Here is a 21,583-nt window from a genome sequence, read left to right on the forward strand (position 1 = left end):
TCATCAACTCTATAGTGATTCTAATATAGGATTAAGTTTGAGAACCCTGGTCTCCAGATAATTTACACTCACCCAGCTCTGTTCACCCCCAGAGGAAGCGTCTGTGACCCTCTCTCATGCTCTGCTGGATTTGGTGCCCTCCCATTTGCTCCCATATCATTGCTCTGCCATGGCATTTATCATTGTATTATCCCTGCTTATTTATTTGCTTGTCTCCTCTTTTAGGCTCAAAGTTCCTTGAGAATAAAGACTGTGTTTTATGGTCATTGACTCTCCAATGTCTTCCACAGCACTTAACATATATTAGGAGCTCAAAAGTGTTTATGAATGAGAGACTGAATGAATGGAGAAGTAGATTCCTACCTTTAATCACATATACAAGTATACTAAATTTGCCATATAGTTATTTACCGTATGCATTCACAATATATTTACGAAATATCTGCAAAACTTGTGTTATTAGATGAGACTAAATGACTAAATTGAGAATGCATTTTTATTACAGATCACAAGTATGTCCTATCGTAATGGCCCTAATTAGTGTCAAAAAATATATAAACTGTATATTTTAAGTAATGTACGAGTAGACTAATCACATTTTACAGTAAACTAAACTAAGTTTTAACTGGACAGACCTAATTCGCAAGTATGCAACCTAAGCACCTAAAGGCTAAGTGATTTGAAAAGTCTCTTCAGAGGTCCACAGTAACAGCACAGGAAACAGCACTGTCTTCCTGGCTCCTGGCCTATTATTTCCTCCAAACTCAAAATAACACTGCATTAGCATTTGGCAAGACCTGTGTGTGCACATTTTTCTTAACAGTTTAGAGAAAATTCTGATCCAAGTTCCTCCAGTCAGAATGATGAATTATACACTTTATAGTGCTGCTGAATTATGATTTCTTTAAATTACGGTTTATGGTGGAAATGCCAATACCAGCTATTCATTAAAAACTTTCTATTTTCCCCTTTATGTCTCTGTCATGTCCCAGACCCATAATTTCTAAAACTACAGCTATTCTCTTTGTTGTGGCTCAAGGCTGATACAGTACTTTGGAGTGTAATTGTGTGGGTGCTAACTAAAATGTGGACCCATGATGATTAATTTACAAGGTCTTATATGCTTGCGGCTCTGTCTGGAAGAGGCGTTTTGGCATTACAGCACTCACCCTCTCCCCTCCCCAGACAGAGGGTCGTGGAGGAGTTGCTAATTGTCTCAACTAAGCTTCATGTACCAATTTAGTTGACACCTTGCTTCACATTTTCCCATGGCCCACACTCCTTCCCACCAGCATACGAGGCTTTCTGTGATAGCTTGATGACCTCCTTATCCTCATCACACCTACTTGCTGCCTTCCTAATTTCTCCAGTCTTGTTGAACTGTTTGCAATTTAGCAACAGTTCTATTCTCTCTCACCTGTGGGTCTTTCCATGTGCTCTTTTCACTTGTGGCAGTGCCCTTTGTCATCACCTCTCCATTCCTCCCAATGTGTCCCCAGATTTTCACTTGGATAATTGCTATTTATCTTTCTGGATTCAGCATTGACAGAACCTTCTCTAGGAAACTTTTACAGTGGAAAGTTTCTCATAGGGATTCTAGAAGATGGAATAATAGTTTCTCTGCTAGGTGGTGCTATAACTGGAGGACCAATGATACCCAAATATTGATTTCACGGACATAAGCCTGAAATTTGCTCCAAATTTTCAAGGAGGACCCCTGGAACATCTGGAATACTGTAGAAAGGACATCAGCGATGGATGGGAGGTCAATACGGATTCCGCATAACCTTCCTTTCACTCTGGGAATTTTAAGTTCCTTTTTCAAGTCAATGAGAAATGTGATCACTAGGCTTTTTGGCCCCCGAGTCTGTGATCTGGGCCAGGCACTTACTGTATACAAAACCAGGACACTCTATCAAATCCCATCAGCATGCTGTGTGCCTCCTCTAAGTGGAAACCACAAGCCTCCCACCCAACTCACAGTCATATGGAGAGATGCTTCCAGAGACACTTTAGGTGCTTCAGGTGTCTGTGGTAAGATCGCGATGTTGAACATGCGGCTCTCTAGGCGGGTCTGGGCATCGGAGGCACTGGACACCTGAAAAGAAGGTCATCCTGGTGAGCCTCTCATCTTCTATTGGGCAGAGCATGTTAGTACGTGGGTTTTTCCCTCTTTTAAGCCAGCTGTCTTTGAATTCTATATGCTCCTGCGTTACAACTCTCATTCTGCCCTTCATATTTTAATATTGATCTTTTACTGATTCATATTTTAATATTGATCTTTTACTGATTTCATTTTAAGCAAAGCTGAAAATGCAGGAAAGTATAAATAAGCAATAAAAAATCATCTAGCATTTCACTACCTAGAAATAGTGAATTTTCATATGTTGATATTTAACTAATTTTATATGCACACATATCAACTGCATATTATAATTTTTTACTTACAATACTACGATAGTTTGCTATATCATTAAACATGCTAGAAAACATAATTTTTGAGAACTATATAATGTCTTATTATGAGTATGTAATACGATTTGTATTCCATTTCTTTCATTTTTAACCAGCACAGGTAAGTGATAGGTAAGTAATAAATCTCAGCCTCATCATTGCAGGGCAAGACTAGTAACATTCACAATTAGTGTAATGGTCACAAAATCAACTTTTTCCTGCTGCAAAAACCTGAAGAATGTTGCTTTTTCTATGCAGCTTCTCCCTCCTCATCAGTTACTGGACCGCCCTCTTAAACTTTCTTTCTCTCCATTGTTTGCTAAGCCATGTGTGACATGTGGAGTTGCATTAATTCTATATGGCAGGGGGCTGAGTTCTATCAATTCTGAGAAAAAGAGGCAGGGATAGCAGCCCTTTCTCTATGTCTTTAAAAGTTACTCCAACAGAAAGCCTGTCTTCTCTGTCTTTATCTTGATCACATCAGATGCCTGGGATCGAGTCTCAAAATCCACGTTTTTAAGGAGATACAGCATCACTGTAAATTATCTTACCAACAATAACTATAATTCACTCATCATCTATTATGGGCTCAGCACTGCATTAGCTACTTTTCAAGGGTTCTCTTACTTAGTATCCACAGAGTAGATATTATTATCCCCTTTTTTTACAGGTGAGGAAACTGAAGGTCAGAAAATTTAAGCAATGTGTCAAAGTCAAAAAGCCAACAAGTGGCAGTATTTAACCAGATCAGTCAGGTTTATGATCATTCCACTGACCAAGATGACTCACTTTGGTAGCTTCAGGAAATTAGAAAAGGGGTGGCGGAGGGGTGGGGTGGCGGAATATATTCTATCTTTTGAAGAAAAAGAACCAAACATTGAATAGGTAGTGAAATGTGGTCATATTACTCAGCAAGTGAATCAATCTAGTAAAGACACTGATAGGAAATGTGTTGGTCTTTTTCGAACCACATTTCCCAAGGCTGTGTCAAAGTGACCTGAATATACCCAAACCAGGGCTCCTTCCCACACCAAAAAATGACTCTGAATGTGCATACTTTCTTTGCACTATGCCATGCTCTATTTTCTAATCCCACCAACATTACATATGTCCCAAATCTTAGATGCGAAGTAACAGATGGGATCCATTGATGGCTCATGACGGCACATCAACATTAAAATGGCATTAAATCCATGCAACTCGGCTGGACGTGGTGGCTCACACCTGTAATCCCAGCACTTTGGGAGGCCGAGGCGGGCGGATCACTTGATGTCAGGAGTTCAAGATCAGCCTGGCCAACATGGTGAAACCCCTTCTCTACTAAAAATACAAAAATTTAGCTGGGCATGGTGGCGGGCACCTGTAATCCCAGCTACTCAGGAGGCTGAGGTAGGAGAATTGCTTGAACCTGGGAGGTGGAGGTTGCAGTGAGCCAAGATTGCACCACTGCACTCCAGCCTGGGCAACTGAGTGAAACTCTGTCTCAGAAAAAAAAAAAAAAAAAATCCATGCAACTCATTATACTGCATTTTCTGCTTTAAAGAAAAAAAAAGGAAAAAGGAAAAGAATTATTAGAACGGGATTTTTTTAAAGTTTGAAATCCTTTAGGGACACTAAAATGATGAATGGGAAAATTTGCTAACCACTTATGTTAGCACCTAGCTGTAGTGTCTATCTCATTTCAAATCAAAGTATGAGGTATGCCTATAAAACAATGAGACTTTAGAATAAACATGCCAAAACTTTACATCAGGAGAACATAATCCCAGAGAGTTGTTTCATATTTGCAACAAAGATGCTGTCAGTGTTCAAAATGCATATTTTGGAATGCCTTCAGACAAAGTTTACAAATCATATAGGAACTCTGAGCCCATTATTCCATAATTACTCCCCACTTTAACCCAAAATAATCACCACTCTTTTTCTCACCAGACCTTAGTCTGACTTTTGACTATTTAGCTATATTTTTTAATCCACTTCCAAAAGATGATACACTGCCACTATGGAGGATATTCTAAAGAATATCTCACACACTTTGAAGGCAATTTCACACAGGAGTTCTAAACACATTTTAAGCAAAATGTGTGAAGACTCTGTAAAGGGAACCACTTTGTAAGTAATAATGTTCATTCAACTGGATGTCTTCATCCAGTGAGTTTTTTTTTTAATCATTATTTTTTGTTATTTTATTTTTTATTTATTTATTTTTTATTTTTTTCCATATATGGCCGATTTATTTTCAATGAAAGTGCCAAATAACTCCAGTGGACAGGGTAGTCTTTTTAATAATAATAATAATAAAATATTTTTTATTATTTTAAAAACTTTATTTGCTTTATTTACTCAGTAACCAAATTACAAAAGCAATCAAATATTATTTTGAGCAGCTACTTAGATTCCCCTTCCAGGGAAGTGCTCCATATTGATTAACATTCTCCTTCCTCACCCTACGAAGGCAGAGGCAGATCTGAGGATTCTAGTTTGCAGAGGTGACTTCTTTTGATTGAGGTCTTTGCCTTCATTCTGACTCATTCTTTGATGACTGCTGCAATCCCCAGGTGCTAAAAATGAAAAGTTAACTTGGGCAAAGGGCACCCAATGTTTGCTCACTCATTGGACATTCAATGTGCTCAGGATAATCTCATTTTAATGGTTTCCAAATTTATCTCAACCTGCTTTCTGGAAAAGCACATCTTTTACACAATATAAATTAGTCAGGCGATGAAGATGTACACGCCAGACATCAGAAGCAGAATGGATGATCATTTTAACAAGGTGAGCTGGGTGAGTTCAGCCCCAGCTGGATTCCTAGACAAAGGAAAAGACTCAGACTTTCAGAGGCCCTGACACCGCTTTGGCTGATCCCCATAAACATAGATTCTATTTTCTCTGACACTTTACCAAATTCTTCTTGGTATCCATGCTTAAACACCCTTTCTTATTCATAATTCCTTATTCCTTTGTATTTCTGTATGATTCTTTATTTCCAAATCGTGCTCGCCAGAGGGCTGCCTAATTTTATTGATCTTCAAAGAATCAGGTTTTGTATTTGTTTATAATTTCTAGCATTTTATAATTAACCAATTCCTCTGCTTATCTCTACTAATTCCTTCCTTTTGCTTTCCTTAGGTTTCCCTTGCGGTTCTCTGGCTTCTTGAGTTAAATATTTTGTCCACGTATTTTAATGCTTTCTTGCTCAATAATAAGAGCTTAAGGCCATCAATTTTCTTCTGAGTACAATTTTGTCCATATGATTTAAGTTTTGATAGGTTATTTCCTCCTCATCAATATTTCTTAAGTGTTTGCTGTTTTGATTTTCTTTAAGGAATTTCCCTAGTAATTATTTAAGAGACCATTTCAAATATTCCAAGTGGCCTGAATTTTTGTTTATCCTTTTATTATTAATTTATAATTTATAATTATATTTATAATAGCCAGAGAACATACGCAGTATAATTTTTCTTTTCTTTTCTTTTTTTCTTTTTTTTTTTTGAGAGAGGGTCTCGCTCTGTCATCCAGGCTAGAGTGCAGTGGTGTGATCACGGCCCAGTGCAGCCTCCACCTCCCAGGCTCAAGTGATCCTCCTGCCTAGCTGCCACCATGCCCAGCTAATTTTTGTAATTTTTGTCGAGACAGGGTTTCACCACATTGCCCTAGCTGGTCTCAAACTCCTGGACTGACGCAATCTGCCTGCCTTGGCCTCCCGAGGTGTTGAGATCACAAGCGTGAGCCACCATGCCCAGCCTACGCAGTATAATTCTTGTTCTTTAATCTACTGAAGGTCTCCTTATTGTCTGGTATTTGACCGATTTTTACAAATGGTAATAACAAACCCTTATATAATGCTAACTATCTGATATGCAGTATTCGAAGTACTCTATCTGCATTAACTCATTAAATCGTCACAATAATCCTATTTGACAAACAAGGAAAATGAAGCACAGAAGTTTTTCTCAAGTCATTTGCCCAAAGTTGTGTAGCTAGTAAGTGGCAGAACTGACACCTAAACATGTTGAGTTTGGCTATAGGCCCATGATCTTATCACAAGATAGTAAGTGTTCCAAGAACATTGAAAACTGGAAGGTAAGATTTTTTTTTCTCCATATAGTATTTTTATATTTTAAAGACTTTTTTTCTGAACACTTTGGCCATTATCTAACCTAAATATCTTGGTTGTGGATAACTCTGCTTGTAAAGATACACATATATCTGAACTGACAAATTAAAAAAACTCCTAATGCTATGAATTATATTTTGTAGGGAATTCCACTGACATGGTTTTGCTGTGTCCCCATCCAATTCTTATCTTTAATCATAGCTCCCATAATTCCCACGTGTTGCAGGAGGGACCCGGTGGGAGATAACAATCACGGGGGCAGTTTCCCCCATACTGTTCTCATGGTAGTGAGTAAGTCTCACAAGATCTTATGGTTTTATAAGGAGTTTCCCTTTTCACTTGGCTCTCATTCTCTCTTGCCTCCCACCACGTAAGATGTGCCTTTCACTTTCCACCGTGATTGTGAGGCCTCTCCAGCCACATGGAACTGTGAGTCCATTAAACCTCTTTTTCTTTGTAAATTACCCAGTCTCGGGTATGTCTTTATCAGCAGCATGAAAATGGACTAACACATCCCCCAAATGTGATTTCCTGTCAACTGCAGAAAATTACTCAAGTTGATTATAAATAAGAGTGATTGGATTATTGGATTCATCAGACTTCAGAAAAGTCAGGAAGCAGAGGGTACCTCGAAGCGGAAGGAGTCACTCTGGGCTGGGGCTCCTGAGTGCCTGTACCATACGATGCCTTCATTGATGTCCTGCTGGGTGAAGGTGCTGGTAGGGGTAGCCGTCCTCCCATCAGGCAGGTGCTGCCCTTCATCTGCAGGGCTGTCTGCAGGCATATTCACTAGAAGGACCACCTCCCCTAGGAAGGCACAGGCCACACAGTTAGTGAGGGTCCCCAGGAAAAGTCAAAGTCCTTACCCCCTTTCCTACTACTCATTTTTTTTTTTTAACTAGAAAGAAATGATGTACTTCTTTATTTTTGTCTAAGGTGAAGGAGAGGATGTTAACACATAATTCAATGGACAGTATTGAATCCACCTTTAGAAACAGAATTCTCAGGCTTTCTGCTAAAAGAACTAAAAGTCATTCAAGGACAATTCATGTATGAAGTTACTGACTTATTATCTATTAAAAATTACATAAGGAGAGCCAGATAGTAGCAAATACTATAGGCAAATACTCAAATACTGGGCATTGAATGGATTCATTTCTATGCACAACTTTCTATGTAACAGAAAATGTTTTCCAGCCAGGAAGTTTTTGCTGAAAACATAATGGGAAATTAGAAACAATTCAGTGGAAAATTTTCATGAGAGAATTCTGTCCAATGATAGTAATACAGGTTCAATTTCTCTTCTCTGAAATTCTTAGGACCAGAAGTGTTTCAGATTTCTGATTTTTGAATATTTGCATATATACAATGAGGCATATTGGATTCAGAACCCAAGTCTAAACATGAAACTCATTTATGTTTTATATACACCTTACACACATAGCCTGAAGGTAATTTTATATAATGTTTAAAAATAAATTTTGTGCATGAAACAAGTTTTGGCTGTAACCTTTCACATGAGGTCAGGGGTAGAATTTTCCACTTGTGGCATCATGTCAGTGCTTTCAAAGTTATGGATTTTGGAGCATTTCAGATTTCAGATTTTTGGATTAGGGATGCTCAACTTGTAATAGCTAACAGTGGAAGACATGGCAGGCACCCCACTATATCCTATGTGGTGAGTCAAACCCAGCTCCATTGCTTCCAGCTGAGTGAGCTTCCTTAAGCTCCATAAGCCTTTGTTCCTCATTCATAAAAAGAAAATAATAGTATATGCTTTACAGGTGCTTAAAAATAATGCTGATCATCTTTCTTGACATAGTTTGGCTGTGTCCCTACCCAAATCTCAACTTGAATTGTATCTCCCAGAATTCCCACATATTGTAGGAGGGACCCAGGGGGAGGTAATTGAATCACGGGGGCTGGTCTTTCCCATGCTATTCTCCTGATAGTAAATAAGTCTCAAGAGATCTGATGGGTTTATCAGGGGTTTCCACTTTTGCCTCTTCCTCATTTTCTCTTGCTGACACCATGTAAGAAGTGCCTTTCTCCTCCTGCCATGATTCTGAGGCCTCCCCAGCCATGTGGAACTGTGAGTCCAATTAAACCTCTTTCTCTTCCCAGTCTTAGGTATGTCTTTATCAGCAGTGTGAAAATGGACTAATACACTTCTCATTAATTCTATTCAATTATTCTGAATGATGCCATTATTGTCTTCATTTTACAGATGAAGGTCTTTAGGTTCAGAGTTTAATAACGTTGGAAGTTACACAAATGTTAAGTTGATGAGCTGGGATTTGAATCTGATCATGAAGCTGGTCATGAAGCTCTGTTACCAATCATCATTATTTTGTGAACATGTACCAGTATTTACACTGCTAAATAACTTATCATGTTTTCTCCTCCTTCATTCTTTAAACCTTACTGGAACTGAGGCAAGGAAATCTAAATCTAAAATCCACCATCACCAGCAATCTGTTTGTACTGCTTGTTCTTCACCTAAAGCACCTTCACCTTCACCTATTATCTTCTTAAAGTGAGACTGAAAATCAGAGGTGTTATAGAAACAATTAAAATTTCACAGGAGACTATGCCTTCAATTGAAGACCAAACAGAAGAATGGATGAACTGCTGCAAGCAGAAGCTATATGCTCATGAAAATGCATCTAACAATAAATCTGAAAGAAGCCACCCTAGCACTCTGATAGTGGGAGGGAGAGGGTGAGGAAGAGGGAGACAGAAAGAGAGACAGACAGATAGAGTGTCAATTTTTAAAATATTCTACAGGAGAATACTCGAATCTTAATACACTAGACAATAGACATATTGGGCAATTGATGGCACATTTGATTACCTTAGAGAAATTTGTTTTCTTACTCAATGCAGACACTCATTCTAATATTTATATGCACTAAATTCAAGTTTAGAACAAGCATAATATTCTGGATGGTAATGAAATACCAAAATAAGAGAGAAACATGACTACACTACTCTTTATATAATCATATGTAGAATCAACTCACTGTAGTTTTCTTTCTTATATAACTTATTTGTACTCAAGTAGAAAAAATTTCATTACCTTTCTCTCCCTGGTTCAACTTCCATTCCTAAGATGCTGTCAATAAACATAGATTTCTAGGATGTGGACTGTTTACGAATGTGAGTACAGTTGCAAAATATTGTGAAAGAAAATTTCCACAATGAAAATGTGGAGAGTAGGAAACATTCAAATGCTGATTTCCTAGTTATTCTGCTTTTATGATAAAAAAGCAAAGCAGAATTTTCCTAATAAGCCCTAATGAAACAAACCTAAATTTTTATGTAAAAAATCACTTTCATGTCATAGAGATTAACAGGAATCATAAGATATTTGCTAATCCCATTAATTTTAACTCAATAAATAGTCATTGAGTACCCATTAGGTACTAATGACTGTGGTAGGCCCTTCAGGAATGGAAGGATTCAAAGCTAGGCAACATGCAGCTCCTACCCCAAAGATTAGCCCCATAAGCAACTGGGAGTCACTGTGGGTTTTCCAGTAGGTGAATGACATGAATTGATTTAGAACACACAACATGTGGTCAGAATATAGAAAGCCTATAAGAGTTGAAAGTCTTGTTAAAGGGGCTGGACTTCATTCTATAAAAGTGGTAACAACGGTAGCTAACATTTATATAGATGGTTTGACCAATTATAAGACTACTGACAAATCCAGAGGAGAGATGGGAACCTGAACTAAGACAACAGAGGTGGGACTGTAAAGAAACACAGATGCAAGAGTAACTGAGGAAGTGGGAGCAGTGGAACTTGACAAATGTTCCTGTGAAGGATGACAGAGGAAGGCATCAATGAGAATCACCTATTGGGATGGATGACTGGATGCCACTACTAGCCATCAATCATACAGAAGGAGGAGGGGGTTGGAGGGAAGATGAAGGGTTCAGTACCGGACATGCTGAATACAGGTGACTTTGTGACAAGTCCATGAGTGGACAAGGAGAAATATCAACCTATTGTGGGATTCTCTGCAGAGGGGTGAGAGCTAACCTTTTTTTTTTGTAGTATCTCACCTATGCTTTAATCATAATATGACTACAAAAAGATAATATTTTAAACATGAAAACCCAAGTTTAAAAAAAAGAAAATGATCTCTGTTGGGGATTTCCTTTATACTGAAGTCTATATTTTAACCAATAATTTTGAAGGGAAGATTTAGTAGGTATTAAGAATTGGAATATCATTTGAATTCCATGAATTATTTTGAGATTGAGATCATGCATATTAACGTATCTTACATTATGATAAATAATTTGGAATTGCCAATGCATTAGGTTAAATCAGATTCTCCTTCAAATGATTCTCAAGTTACTTCATTAAAACCATCTCATCATATCTACTCTCAAATCTAAGTAAGTAGCTACGGATACAAGTATTAATCAAGTTGTCTAAATTTATACAGATACTCCTTGAGTTCCAGTGGTTTGACTTATAATTTTTTGAAGTTACAATGGTGCAAAACCATTGTTTTTCACTTTCAGTACAGTGGTTAATAAGTTACATGAGATATTTAACAATTATAAAACATGCTTTATGTTAGATGATTTACCTAACTCTAGGCTAATGTAAATATTCTGGGCACATTTAAGGTAGGCTAGGCTAAGCTATGATGTTCGGTAGGTTAGGTGTATTAAATGTATTTTCAATTAACGATATTTTCAACTTATGTTGAGTTTAACAGGGTGTAAGTTGAGGAACGTTTGTATCTGAAAACGGCGGTGAGTCTGCAAGTGGTTAAACTCAGGTCCTTCATGCACATACTATACAAGCAATTTACATTTGGTTCTGTTTCAAGGCGTCAGCTCTTCACAAAAAGCCCAAAGTCCATTTTGAACTTTCTTAAGTGATAAGGGAGTACAAGGTAAAGTCTTCACAAATTTACGTAATTGGGACTGATAGATGCAAGCAGATTTGTATTAAGTGGACTTCTAGTTCCCAACACCAATTTCACTCTTGAATGGTTTCTAGGTAACATGATTAGATTATTACTAATGGGGGCTCTGGATACACGGAAAGATCATGTTCATAGGAAGAAGTTAATTAAAAGAGTTACAGCAGGAAAGCATCACAATAAAGCCTATGTGATATTTATCAAACTGAAATGGCAAATTTTTATCTGCTTAAAAAACATTTAATTCAGCATTGTTTTGTTTAAGACTTAATGGAATATTGGGTTGTTTCTAGGAAATTTGGGGGCTTAATTTTTTGTCTTTTTTTTTTTTTTTTTTTATTATACTTTAGGGTTTTAGGGTACATGTGCACAATGTGCAGGTTTGTTACATATGTATCCATGTGCCATGTTGATTTCCTGCACCCATTAATTCGTCATTTAGCCTTAGGTGTATCTCCTAATGCTGTCCCTCCCCCCTCCCCCCACCCCACAACAGTCCCCGGAGCGTGAAGTTCCCCTTCCTGTGTCCATGAGTTCTCATTGTTCAATTCCCACCTATGAGTGAGAACATGCGGTGTTTGGTTTTTTGTCCTTGCGATAGTTTACTGAGAATGATGTTTTCCAGTTTCATCCATGTCCCTACAAAGGACACGAACTCATCATTTTTTATGGCTGCATAGTATTCCATGGTGTATATGTGCCACATTTTCTTAATCCAGTCTATCATTGTTGGACATTTGGGTTCGTTCCAACTCTTTGCTATTGTGAATAGTGCCGCAATAAACATACGTGTGCATGTGTCTTTATAGCAGCATGATTTATAGTCCTTTGGGTATATACCCAGTAATGGGATGGCTGGGTCAAATGGTATTTCTAGTTCGAGATCCCTGAGGAATCGCCACACTGACTTCCACAATGGTTGAACTAGTTTACAGTCCCACCAACAGTGTAAAAGTGTTCCTATTTCTCCACATCCTCTCCAGCACCTGTTGTTTCCTGATTTTTTAATGATGGCCATTCTAACTGGTGTGAGATGGTATCTCACTGTGGTTTTGATTTGCATTTCTCTGATGGCCAGTGATGAGGAGCATTTCTTCATGTGTTTTTTGGCTGCATAAATGTCTTCTTTTGAGAAGTGTCTGTTCATGTCCTCTGCCCACTTTTTGATGGGGTTGTTTGTTTTTTTCTTGTAAATTTGTTTGAGTTCATTGTAGATTCTGGATATTAGCCCTTTGTCAGATGAGTAGGTTGCAAAAATTTTCTCCCATTGTGTAGGTTGCCTGTTCACTCTGATGATAGTTTCTTTTGCTGTGCAGAAGCTCTTTAGTTTAATGAGATCCCATTTGTCGATTTTGGCTTTTGTTGCCATTGCTTTTGGTGTTTTAGACATGAAGTCCTTTGGCTAGCCATATGTAGAAAGCTGCAACTGGATCCCTTCCTTACACCTTATACAAAAATTAATTCAAGATGGATTAAAGACTTATATGTTAGACCTAAAACCATTAAAATCCTACAAGAAAACCTAGGCAATACCATTCAGGACAATTTTTTGTCTTTTACTGATGAAGATAAAGGTAGAGAATTTAATACATCAAAAGAGTCATAGATTTTTAGAGATGAAAAGGACTTTAAAAATATCTAGCTTAAAATCAGTAGTTGAAAGTACGATGAGAACAGGAAACTTACTAATTACAAATGGAAAAATAGTAACTTTAGAGTGGAAAAATCTGGTAGACGCCACTTTAACCAAGTGATCAAAGTTAACATCACCTGTCATAAGATGTAGTGAGATTATGTACCTCCTGATGATGCACTGAGAAAGGGGGAAAAGCACAACCTTAACCCAATCATGAGAAATCATCCTCAGACTAACACAAATTGAGTGATAGTCTACAAATATCTGACCAGCACTCTTCAAAGGAGTCAGTGCCATAAAAGACAAGGACGGAGGAAGCGTGTGTCACAGATTGGAGGAGACCAAGGAGACATGGCAAATAGGTGTAATTTGAGATGCTGGATTGGGTCATAGAAAGGGCATTGATGGGAAAACTGGCAAAATTTGAATAAGGCCTACGAATTGATTAATAGTATCATATCAGTGTTAATTTCCTAGTTTCAATAATTGTTCTATAGTTATAAGATGTTAACATTAGGGGAGGATAAGGGTATTCAAGAGCTTTTGTACTATTTTTGCAACTTTTTAGTCTAAATGTTTTAAAAAAATTTTTTTTTAATTATACTTTAGGTTTTAGGGTACATGTGCACAATGTGCAGGTTTGTTACATATGTATCCATGTGCCATGTTGTTTTAATGATTTAGCCTAACTTCTCAGAGAAACCTATGGCACAAGACCTTATACCTGCCTTTTTCAAGGTTACATAGCTATAACAAATGACATCTCAGCTAGACTGACTGTTTTATAATTATAATACCAATTCACGATTAGATGGCTTTTCAATGTCTTTGTGGACATTGGAATTATTTTTAAATTAAAGTTAATTTTTTTCCTCCCTACAGAAAATATATAATTAAAAAAATCTGATAGCCCAGAGGAAAAACAGATTATTCTTCCTCTGCTATTTAGTATGCCAAGTGAGTTTTTACTTTTAATGACTATTAATTTTCATTTTCACACGATCAATTTAGTTATTTTAAAAAATCTACCTGTTCCTTTATTTTTGTATCATGTTGTTATCTCTACACAGTTTCAATTCCTTCTTTTATGTCTTTAAATCATTTTAAATCTGCTTATTTTATAGTTTTTATAAGACTGTTACTTTATTTGAAATTCTTGGGGTTTTAATATTCTTGCTCGTTTTGTTTATGGTACTACAGACTGTTTCCTCCCATATTCCATAATTTTAAATTCTGAGCTTCGGTGGTTGCTTCTGAGTATCCCGTGTAGCCTAGCAGAGAGTGGGCCTTCTGTGGTAGTGTCTATTAGTTTCAATAAAGAACCTAAGACGTATCATTGGCCTGAGATTGATTTTCATAAAATACCTCAGCTTCAGGTTTCTTAGACAAGACACATAGTCTAATTTAACCCAAGATTTACCAGAGAAATAGGCCTAAAGTTCTGAATTTTCACCAGGCTTTTTTTTTTTTTTCTACTCTGACTCCAAGAAAGAGGCAGATTTCTCTGCTATGTCTCTGTGCTGATGAGCTTCTTGTTTCTACTCTGTCCCTTTAATTGAAGGCATGTCCTTCCACAGTCCTGGCTTTATGCAGCATCTTAATTCCAATGCTCTGTCTCTGCATGGACATTAAGTACCAAGCCCCTGGGTTACTGAGACATTCACAACCCCTTTTGGAGAAGCTATGCTATTAAGCTCATGCAATAACTGGTCTTCAGTGCCTTCTTTGTTGCTGGCACCCGGAGATTTCTCTCTATTCTTGGGAAGTCAGCTACGAACACCTTATAATTCTTGTTATATTTTATCCAGCATTTCTGGGTGATGATAATGGTAAATTTCTCAGGTTTTCATATTTGACTATTTTGCTGGAAGTAGAAGTAACACTGGAGAACACTGAAAAATGTTTTCATGTAATTTTTTTTAAGTCTCATTAAGAAGAAGTCTAGTGATATTCTAAAAGGCATATAAGGCAGAGTTTGAGAGCCTGACCTTTGAAATTAAACTGACATATATTAGTTAAGTGACTTGCAGCAAGCTACTTTACCCAGTATTTTTACCTGCAAAATGAAGTTGTTTTAAAACTTACGTTTTAGGTGTTACATATAACGTGTTTATAAACTTTAGTACACTACCTAGTAAATGTGTTGAGTGTGATAGCTATCATGATTATTCTGTTTTTAGAGGGGATTTGTAAGGTATTAGAAAGCTCAGTTCATTGGAATTGCAATCTTGCCACATGGCACTATACAGTAGCAAACCCTAGACTGCTGAATGCAATGATGAAACCATGACAAAGGAAAAAATAGTTACCAAATTGGGGGTAGTCTTGTGTAATCTTGTAGATGATTTCTTCAGCACTGGCACCAGGAGCCTCAGCCTGTAAGATTCTGTTGGTGATCTGCAGCATCCCCCCTTCTGGAACCCACACCATCGAATTAGCCACAAGCTGAAGACCCCTATCATTCTGAAATAAAAATAAAATGCAGAATTAGGTCCAAGCAAAGTAAGAATATATCAATTCTTAAACACATAAGTTATCCAGTTCTGTTGTTGTTAAAGATCATCTAATAAGACAGAGAGAGATCCACAGCTTCAGAGTCACTCTATAGACTTCGTATTATGTGTAGACATGCATATTTAGCTATATATTTACATATGTATATATCCTGCTTTTTCTTTTAGTTTATCATGAACCAACAACTTATTTAGAAAGACTAAGTCTCTCCATTTCTTTCTTTCATCTATCCATCAACCTGTCTTTCTATCCTCTCCACCCACCCAAATTTAAGAATTATTCATTAAGTGCCTATTACATGCCAGCTCCATTGCTAAAGGCCTGATATATACAAGATGTCTGAAGCAAAACCTTAATGTCAGAACTTACAGTCTAGTGGGAGAGATAGACACATAAATAATTAGGATGCTTCACGATTAATGCTCTATAAGAAGCTTGAGCAGGGAGCTGTGGGAGAATAGAGGAAGGAAGCCTCAGGAAGATTTTCCTAAGAAAAATAATTTCATTTTGAATAACAAAAAAATTGGATTTCTAAGTAGAGACATGGTGAAACATTCCAGACAGAGGGCCCAGCTTAAGTGAAAGCAAAGATGTGAGACAATGCACTGTATGTTTCATAAAATGCCCAAGTGTCTAGTGCCAGCAGGGCTCAGAGAGCCAGGTGGGGGAGTAGATAAAAAGTGACACTGTCTTATGGAAGGTTAGTAGAAGACAGAAGCTATGCTAAAAGTCTCAATTCAACTCATAGGCACTGGAAAGTCAACATGAGTCTCCAGGGAAGAAAATGGGATGATCAGATCTAGGTTTCAGAAAGACAGGCTCCAATGGCAGGAGATGGAAGTGACTAGCACTGAGATAAATCTAGAGCCAAAGACACCATTTAATGGCTCAAGGGAGAGAAAATGAGGGCCTATGAGAGGGTAATTGCAGTGGTAAATCCAATGGTAAATTCATCGTAGACAGCAATAGATTCTAGAAGCACCACAGAAGCAGAACTGACAGGACCTGATGGCCAATTGAAAGTGAAGCAACAACAGTTAGGAGTAGCTGGCTGGAAGGAATCACCTATTCAGCACTCCTGAGAAGGCAATCATTTTAATTACTAAGCTAATATCATTAAAAGTGCTGCCATTCCTGCTTTGCAAGGCACACACCCTCTTCCAAAGCCTCATAATTGACATTTTCCACAGAATGAGACTAGGGAGGCTGCCAGTGTTCTGTTTTCAAACTTCAAAAATTAACAAGTCTGATATTTTAACATAGGGTATTTTAGAAGGGATGGTTTTCTATATTATTATTGCTTTGAAATATGCCAATAAATGGAACAGAGCAAACACCACTCCCAGGAGAAGAATACTCTGAAGAGAAAACAACATCTATTCTTTTGCTCACTTGGCCCTTGAGCATCTCACCTCTCAGGAGTCAGTGATGGCTACTGTCATCATATATACACCAGGAAGCTGAGTCAAACAGTGCCCACGAGAACAGCAGCAAAGGCACTTTCTAACCTGATTGGTGCTCGGGGCAAAATCCCAGAGAATATTCTCCTTTCTCAATTGACATAGCATATTATTTATAAAACATCAAAAACGTATAAAAAATTTTATATATAATCACCAGGATTCTGAGGGAAAAGGCTCTATTAACTCCAGCAGTCTTGTATACCATGATATACTTGGGCCCAGGTTTTTTTTGAGACAGAATTTTGCTCTTGTTGCCCAGGCTGGAGTGCAATTGCATGAACTTGGCTCACCACAACCTCCGCCTCTCAGGTTCAAACAATTCCCCTGACTCAGCCTCCTGAGTAGCTGGGATTATAGGCGCCTACCACCACGCCTGGCTAATTTTTGTATTTTTAGTAAAGACAGGGTTTCATCAAGTTGGCCAGGCTGGTCTCGAACTCCTGACCTTGTGATCTGCCTGCCTCAGCCTCCCAAAGTGTTGGGATTATAGGCATGAGCCACCATGCCTGGCCCAGGTTTCTTAATTGTTAGAAATCTTTCTAATAGAAGCAGCCTACTGAACTTTGATTTTGGTTATGGAGACCAGTCATACGCCAACAACCACTTTATTAGACTGAGTAGGCAACATGGTTTTTTCAGATTCTAAGCAAGTAGGCAGTGTGACATGAATGCATGTTCCCAGATGGCTTGCCCACTATATCTCCATCTTGGCTGTACTTATCAACACAATTCTCTATAATTCCTGTGTGAGTGTAACTTTTTAGACAATACATCTTGTGACTCAGTGTGCAGAGACTAGCAGCCCCTGGAAGCTCATTAAGATAGATGTTCAGAATCTCAGGTCCCACCACAGACTTTCTAAATCACAATCTGTACTTTGAAAAGATCCCCAGAAGCTGTGCAGACATACAAAGGCATGAAAAGCATGGTCCAAGGTAGAGATCACAATGGTTCTGGAGTGGGTCTCCTGAAGGTTCACAGCTGAGCCTTTTAGAATATTTATGTCTATAACAGGGTAATACATATGCCTCCATTTCTGAATGATTATTTTGCAGTATATAAGGAGAAACAGATAACACTAAGAAAAAGAAGTATAATTCTTGGAAATCAGCAAGATGGCAGAATAAGAGGTTCCAGCTCTAAAACCTGCACAAAACACTAATTTTCACAACCACCTGCAGATGACAATACCTTCATAGGAGCCTGGGGTCTAGCTGAAAGTTTCCAGTACCCCAGTGGAATAAAAAAAAAAAAATCAACAATAGATGCATTGAAGAGGGTAAGAAACACAGTTTCATTTTACCCTAATACTCTCCTCCAAGTACACACAACTCAAGGCCAAGAGAGACCACTTCAGCCCATAATTTCTCCTACAGAGGAAAGTAAGATTGAAGTGAGTGCCCAGCTTCCCCAGCCTTGTGGGATGCTGCCTAAGAGATCCATTTCTGTCTCACCCCATCCAGAACACTGAGGGGATTAATATGTCTTCACAGCTGTCTAGGGACAGTAAGGAACAGGGAAGAGAAGCAGAAGCTTACAGTAACCATTGTGTGGATCTCAAAAAACAGCTGCAGATCATATTAACTAGCTAATGGGCTCCACCAAGAGCCATGCTCACAAATCCTGTAAGATACCTCACCTGCAGATACACACACAAGCTAACAAGTACCCCATGACTCCATGCACCCCCTCCCATAGCCAGCACCCCACACTCCCCTGAAGAGAGTACATTCAGGCTCTTCAGATGGTGCACATGAGCCCATGCAGACAGCAAACACACACATCAACAGTCCCCTGACTCTGCTGAACTGGGTAGAAGGCATGCAACCTTGATTACTTCAGGGAACTGACATGAGGAAAATAAAGGCTGTCAGCACCCTGCTTGATGGTGCAGGATCAAGAGAAGGCACACAATCATAAGACTTCCCCTGAAGGGGGAACAAGAGGAGTGAAACAGGCACATCCAGAGAAAAAGTTTGAGAAAGCCTTCAGATCTTTAGTTTGGTTGACTAGTAAAGGTCTTTCTCTCCTGAACCCAGGCAGTAAAGGCTGGAGTAGGTAACCACTTTTTCAAATGCAAACACAGCTATGCAAGCCTTCAAGAAACATAAAAAAGAAACTAAGAAAACGTGATACCACCCAAGGAACAAAATAAAGCTCCAGTGGCTGACCCCAAAGAAATGAAGATTTATGAACTGCCTGACAAATAATTCAAAATAATCATCTTAAAGAAGCACAGTGGACATCTTAAAGAAGCACAACAATCTTAAAGAAAAGTAGATGACTAAACAAAGTCAAGAAAACCACACATAAACAAAATTAAAGGTTTGACAAAAGACAGAAATCATAAAAAGAACAAATCAAATTCCAGAGCTGAATAATACAATGATTGAACTGAAAAATTCAATAGAACACTTCAACAGCAAACTCCATCAAAAAGAAGAATGAATCCATGAACTCAAAAGACAGATCATTTGAAACTGTCCAGTCAGAGGAATAATAACAACAAAAATAAAAAAGAATGAACAAAGTTTACTGAACTTATGGGACACCATCAAATAAACCAATATAACCTATTACAGAAATTCCAAATGAAGCAGAGAAAGGGCAAAGGGCAAAAAGCTTATTTAAAGAAATAACAGAAAACTTTCCAAATCTGTAAAGAGAAAGAAACATCCAGATCCATGAAGTCCACAGAAACTCCAAATAGACTGAACATAAAGAAGTAATCACCGAGACACATTATAATCAAATTCTCAAAAGTTAATCACAAAGAATTGTGATTTGTGATTTGAAAGCCACAAGAGAAAAGTGACTTGTCACATACAAGGGAATCTTATAAGACTATCAGTGGATTGCTCAGCAGAAACCTTGTCGTTTTCTGACAGAATGAGATGATATATTCAAAACACTTAGAGAAAAAACTGCCAATCAAGAATAATTTACCAGGCAAAGCTGTCATTCAGAAATGAAGGAGAGAGAAAGCCTTCCCAGACAAAGGCTGAGGGAGTTTGTTACCACTAAAGTCCTGTCTTACAAGAAATGCTAAAGGAAATTCTTCAAGTTGAAATGAAAGGACATTAATTAGCAACATGAAAACACATTAAAGTATAAAACTCACTGGAAAAGCTAAGAATATAATCAAAGGGAGAATAACACTGTAATGGTGATATGTAAGTCAGTTTTAACTCTAGTATAAAAGTTAGAAGAAAATGTATTAGAAGTTACTATAACTATAAATTTTTTAAATAAATACATGATATAAAAAGATATAAATTGTGATTCCAGTAACATAAAATGGTGAGGGTCAGGGAGAAGTAAACAGTTTTGTATGCAATTGGAGATAAATTAGTCATCTTAAAATAGACTACTATGAGATATTTTATGTAACCCTTATGGCAATCATGAAGAACAAACCTGCAGTAGATACGCAAAAAATAAAGAGAAATAAATAAAAACATACCGATACAAAAAAAAATCATCAAATCACAAAGGCAAACAGCAAGAGAGACAGAAAGGAAGAGAGGAACTACAAAACAGTCAGAAAACAATGAAATGGCAATAGGTAAGTCCTTACCTATCAACAATTAAATGTAAACAGATTAAATTCTCCAATCAAAAAACATAGAGTGGCTGAATGGACAGAAAGCATGATCCAACTATAAACTGCCTATAAAGAGATTCACTTTAGCTTTAGGGAGACATATAGGCTGAAAGTGAAAGGATGGAAAAATATATACCATTGCAAATAAAAACCAAAAGAGAACAGAGATGCCTATATTTATATCAGGCAAAATAGCTTTGAAGTCAAAAAACATCACAAGAGACAAAGAAGATATTATATAATGTTAAAGAGGTTAATCCATCTAGCAGATATAATAATTGTAAATATATATGCACATAACATTAGCACACCTAGATACATCAAGCAAATGTTAATAGAACTGAAGGGAGAAATAAAAAGCAATGCAATAATGGTAGGGGACTTCAATATCCGACTTCCAACAATAGATCATCCAGATAGAAAATCAATGAAGAAACCGAGGACTTGAATAACACTATGGAACAAATGGACCTAACAGACATATATAGAATATTACATATAACAGCAGCAGAATTCATATTCTTCTCAAGCACATATGGAACATTCTCCAGGTTAGAACAAATGTTAAACCACAAAAGATGTCTTAATAATTTAAGAACACTGAAATCCTATCAAGTATCTTCTTTGGCCATCCCAGCCAGAGCAATTAGGCAAGAGAAAGAGACAAAATGTATCCAAATTTGAAAGGAAGAAGTTAAATTGTCTGTATTTACAGACACCATGATCTTATATGTAGAAAACCCTAAAGATTCCACCAAAAGACTGTTAGGACTAATAAACAAATTCAGTAAAATAAAACCAACATGCAATATGTGTTTCCATATACTAGCAATAAACTCTTTGAAAA

General features: G+C 37.5%; 1 protein-coding gene across 1 annotated transcript in view; it reads right to left on the bottom strand.

Annotated features, from left to right (window-relative positions):
• FRAS1 (Fraser extracellular matrix complex subunit 1) overlaps positions 1 to 21,583 on the bottom strand; it is a 471,835-nt gene that overhangs the window by 131,724 nt on the left and 318,528 nt on the right. The window contains exons 30-32 of the mRNA XM_055297229.2: positions 15,465 to 15,618; positions 7,200 to 7,378; positions 1,982 to 2,098 (exon numbers count right to left, since the gene is read on the bottom strand). Of these exons, the coding sequence (XP_055153204.2) occupies positions 1,982 to 2,098; positions 7,200 to 7,378; positions 15,465 to 15,618 (450 nt within the window). The remainder of the gene's footprint in view (positions 1 to 1,981; positions 2,099 to 7,199; positions 7,379 to 15,464; positions 15,619 to 21,583) is intronic.

Source organism: Symphalangus syndactylus, chromosome 10 (genome assembly GCF_028878055.3).
Source record: "Symphalangus syndactylus isolate Jambi chromosome 10, NHGRI_mSymSyn1-v2.1_pri, whole genome shotgun sequence".
In the NCBI taxonomy this organism is placed as follows: Eukaryota; Metazoa; Chordata; class Mammalia; order Primates; family Hylobatidae; genus Symphalangus; species Symphalangus syndactylus.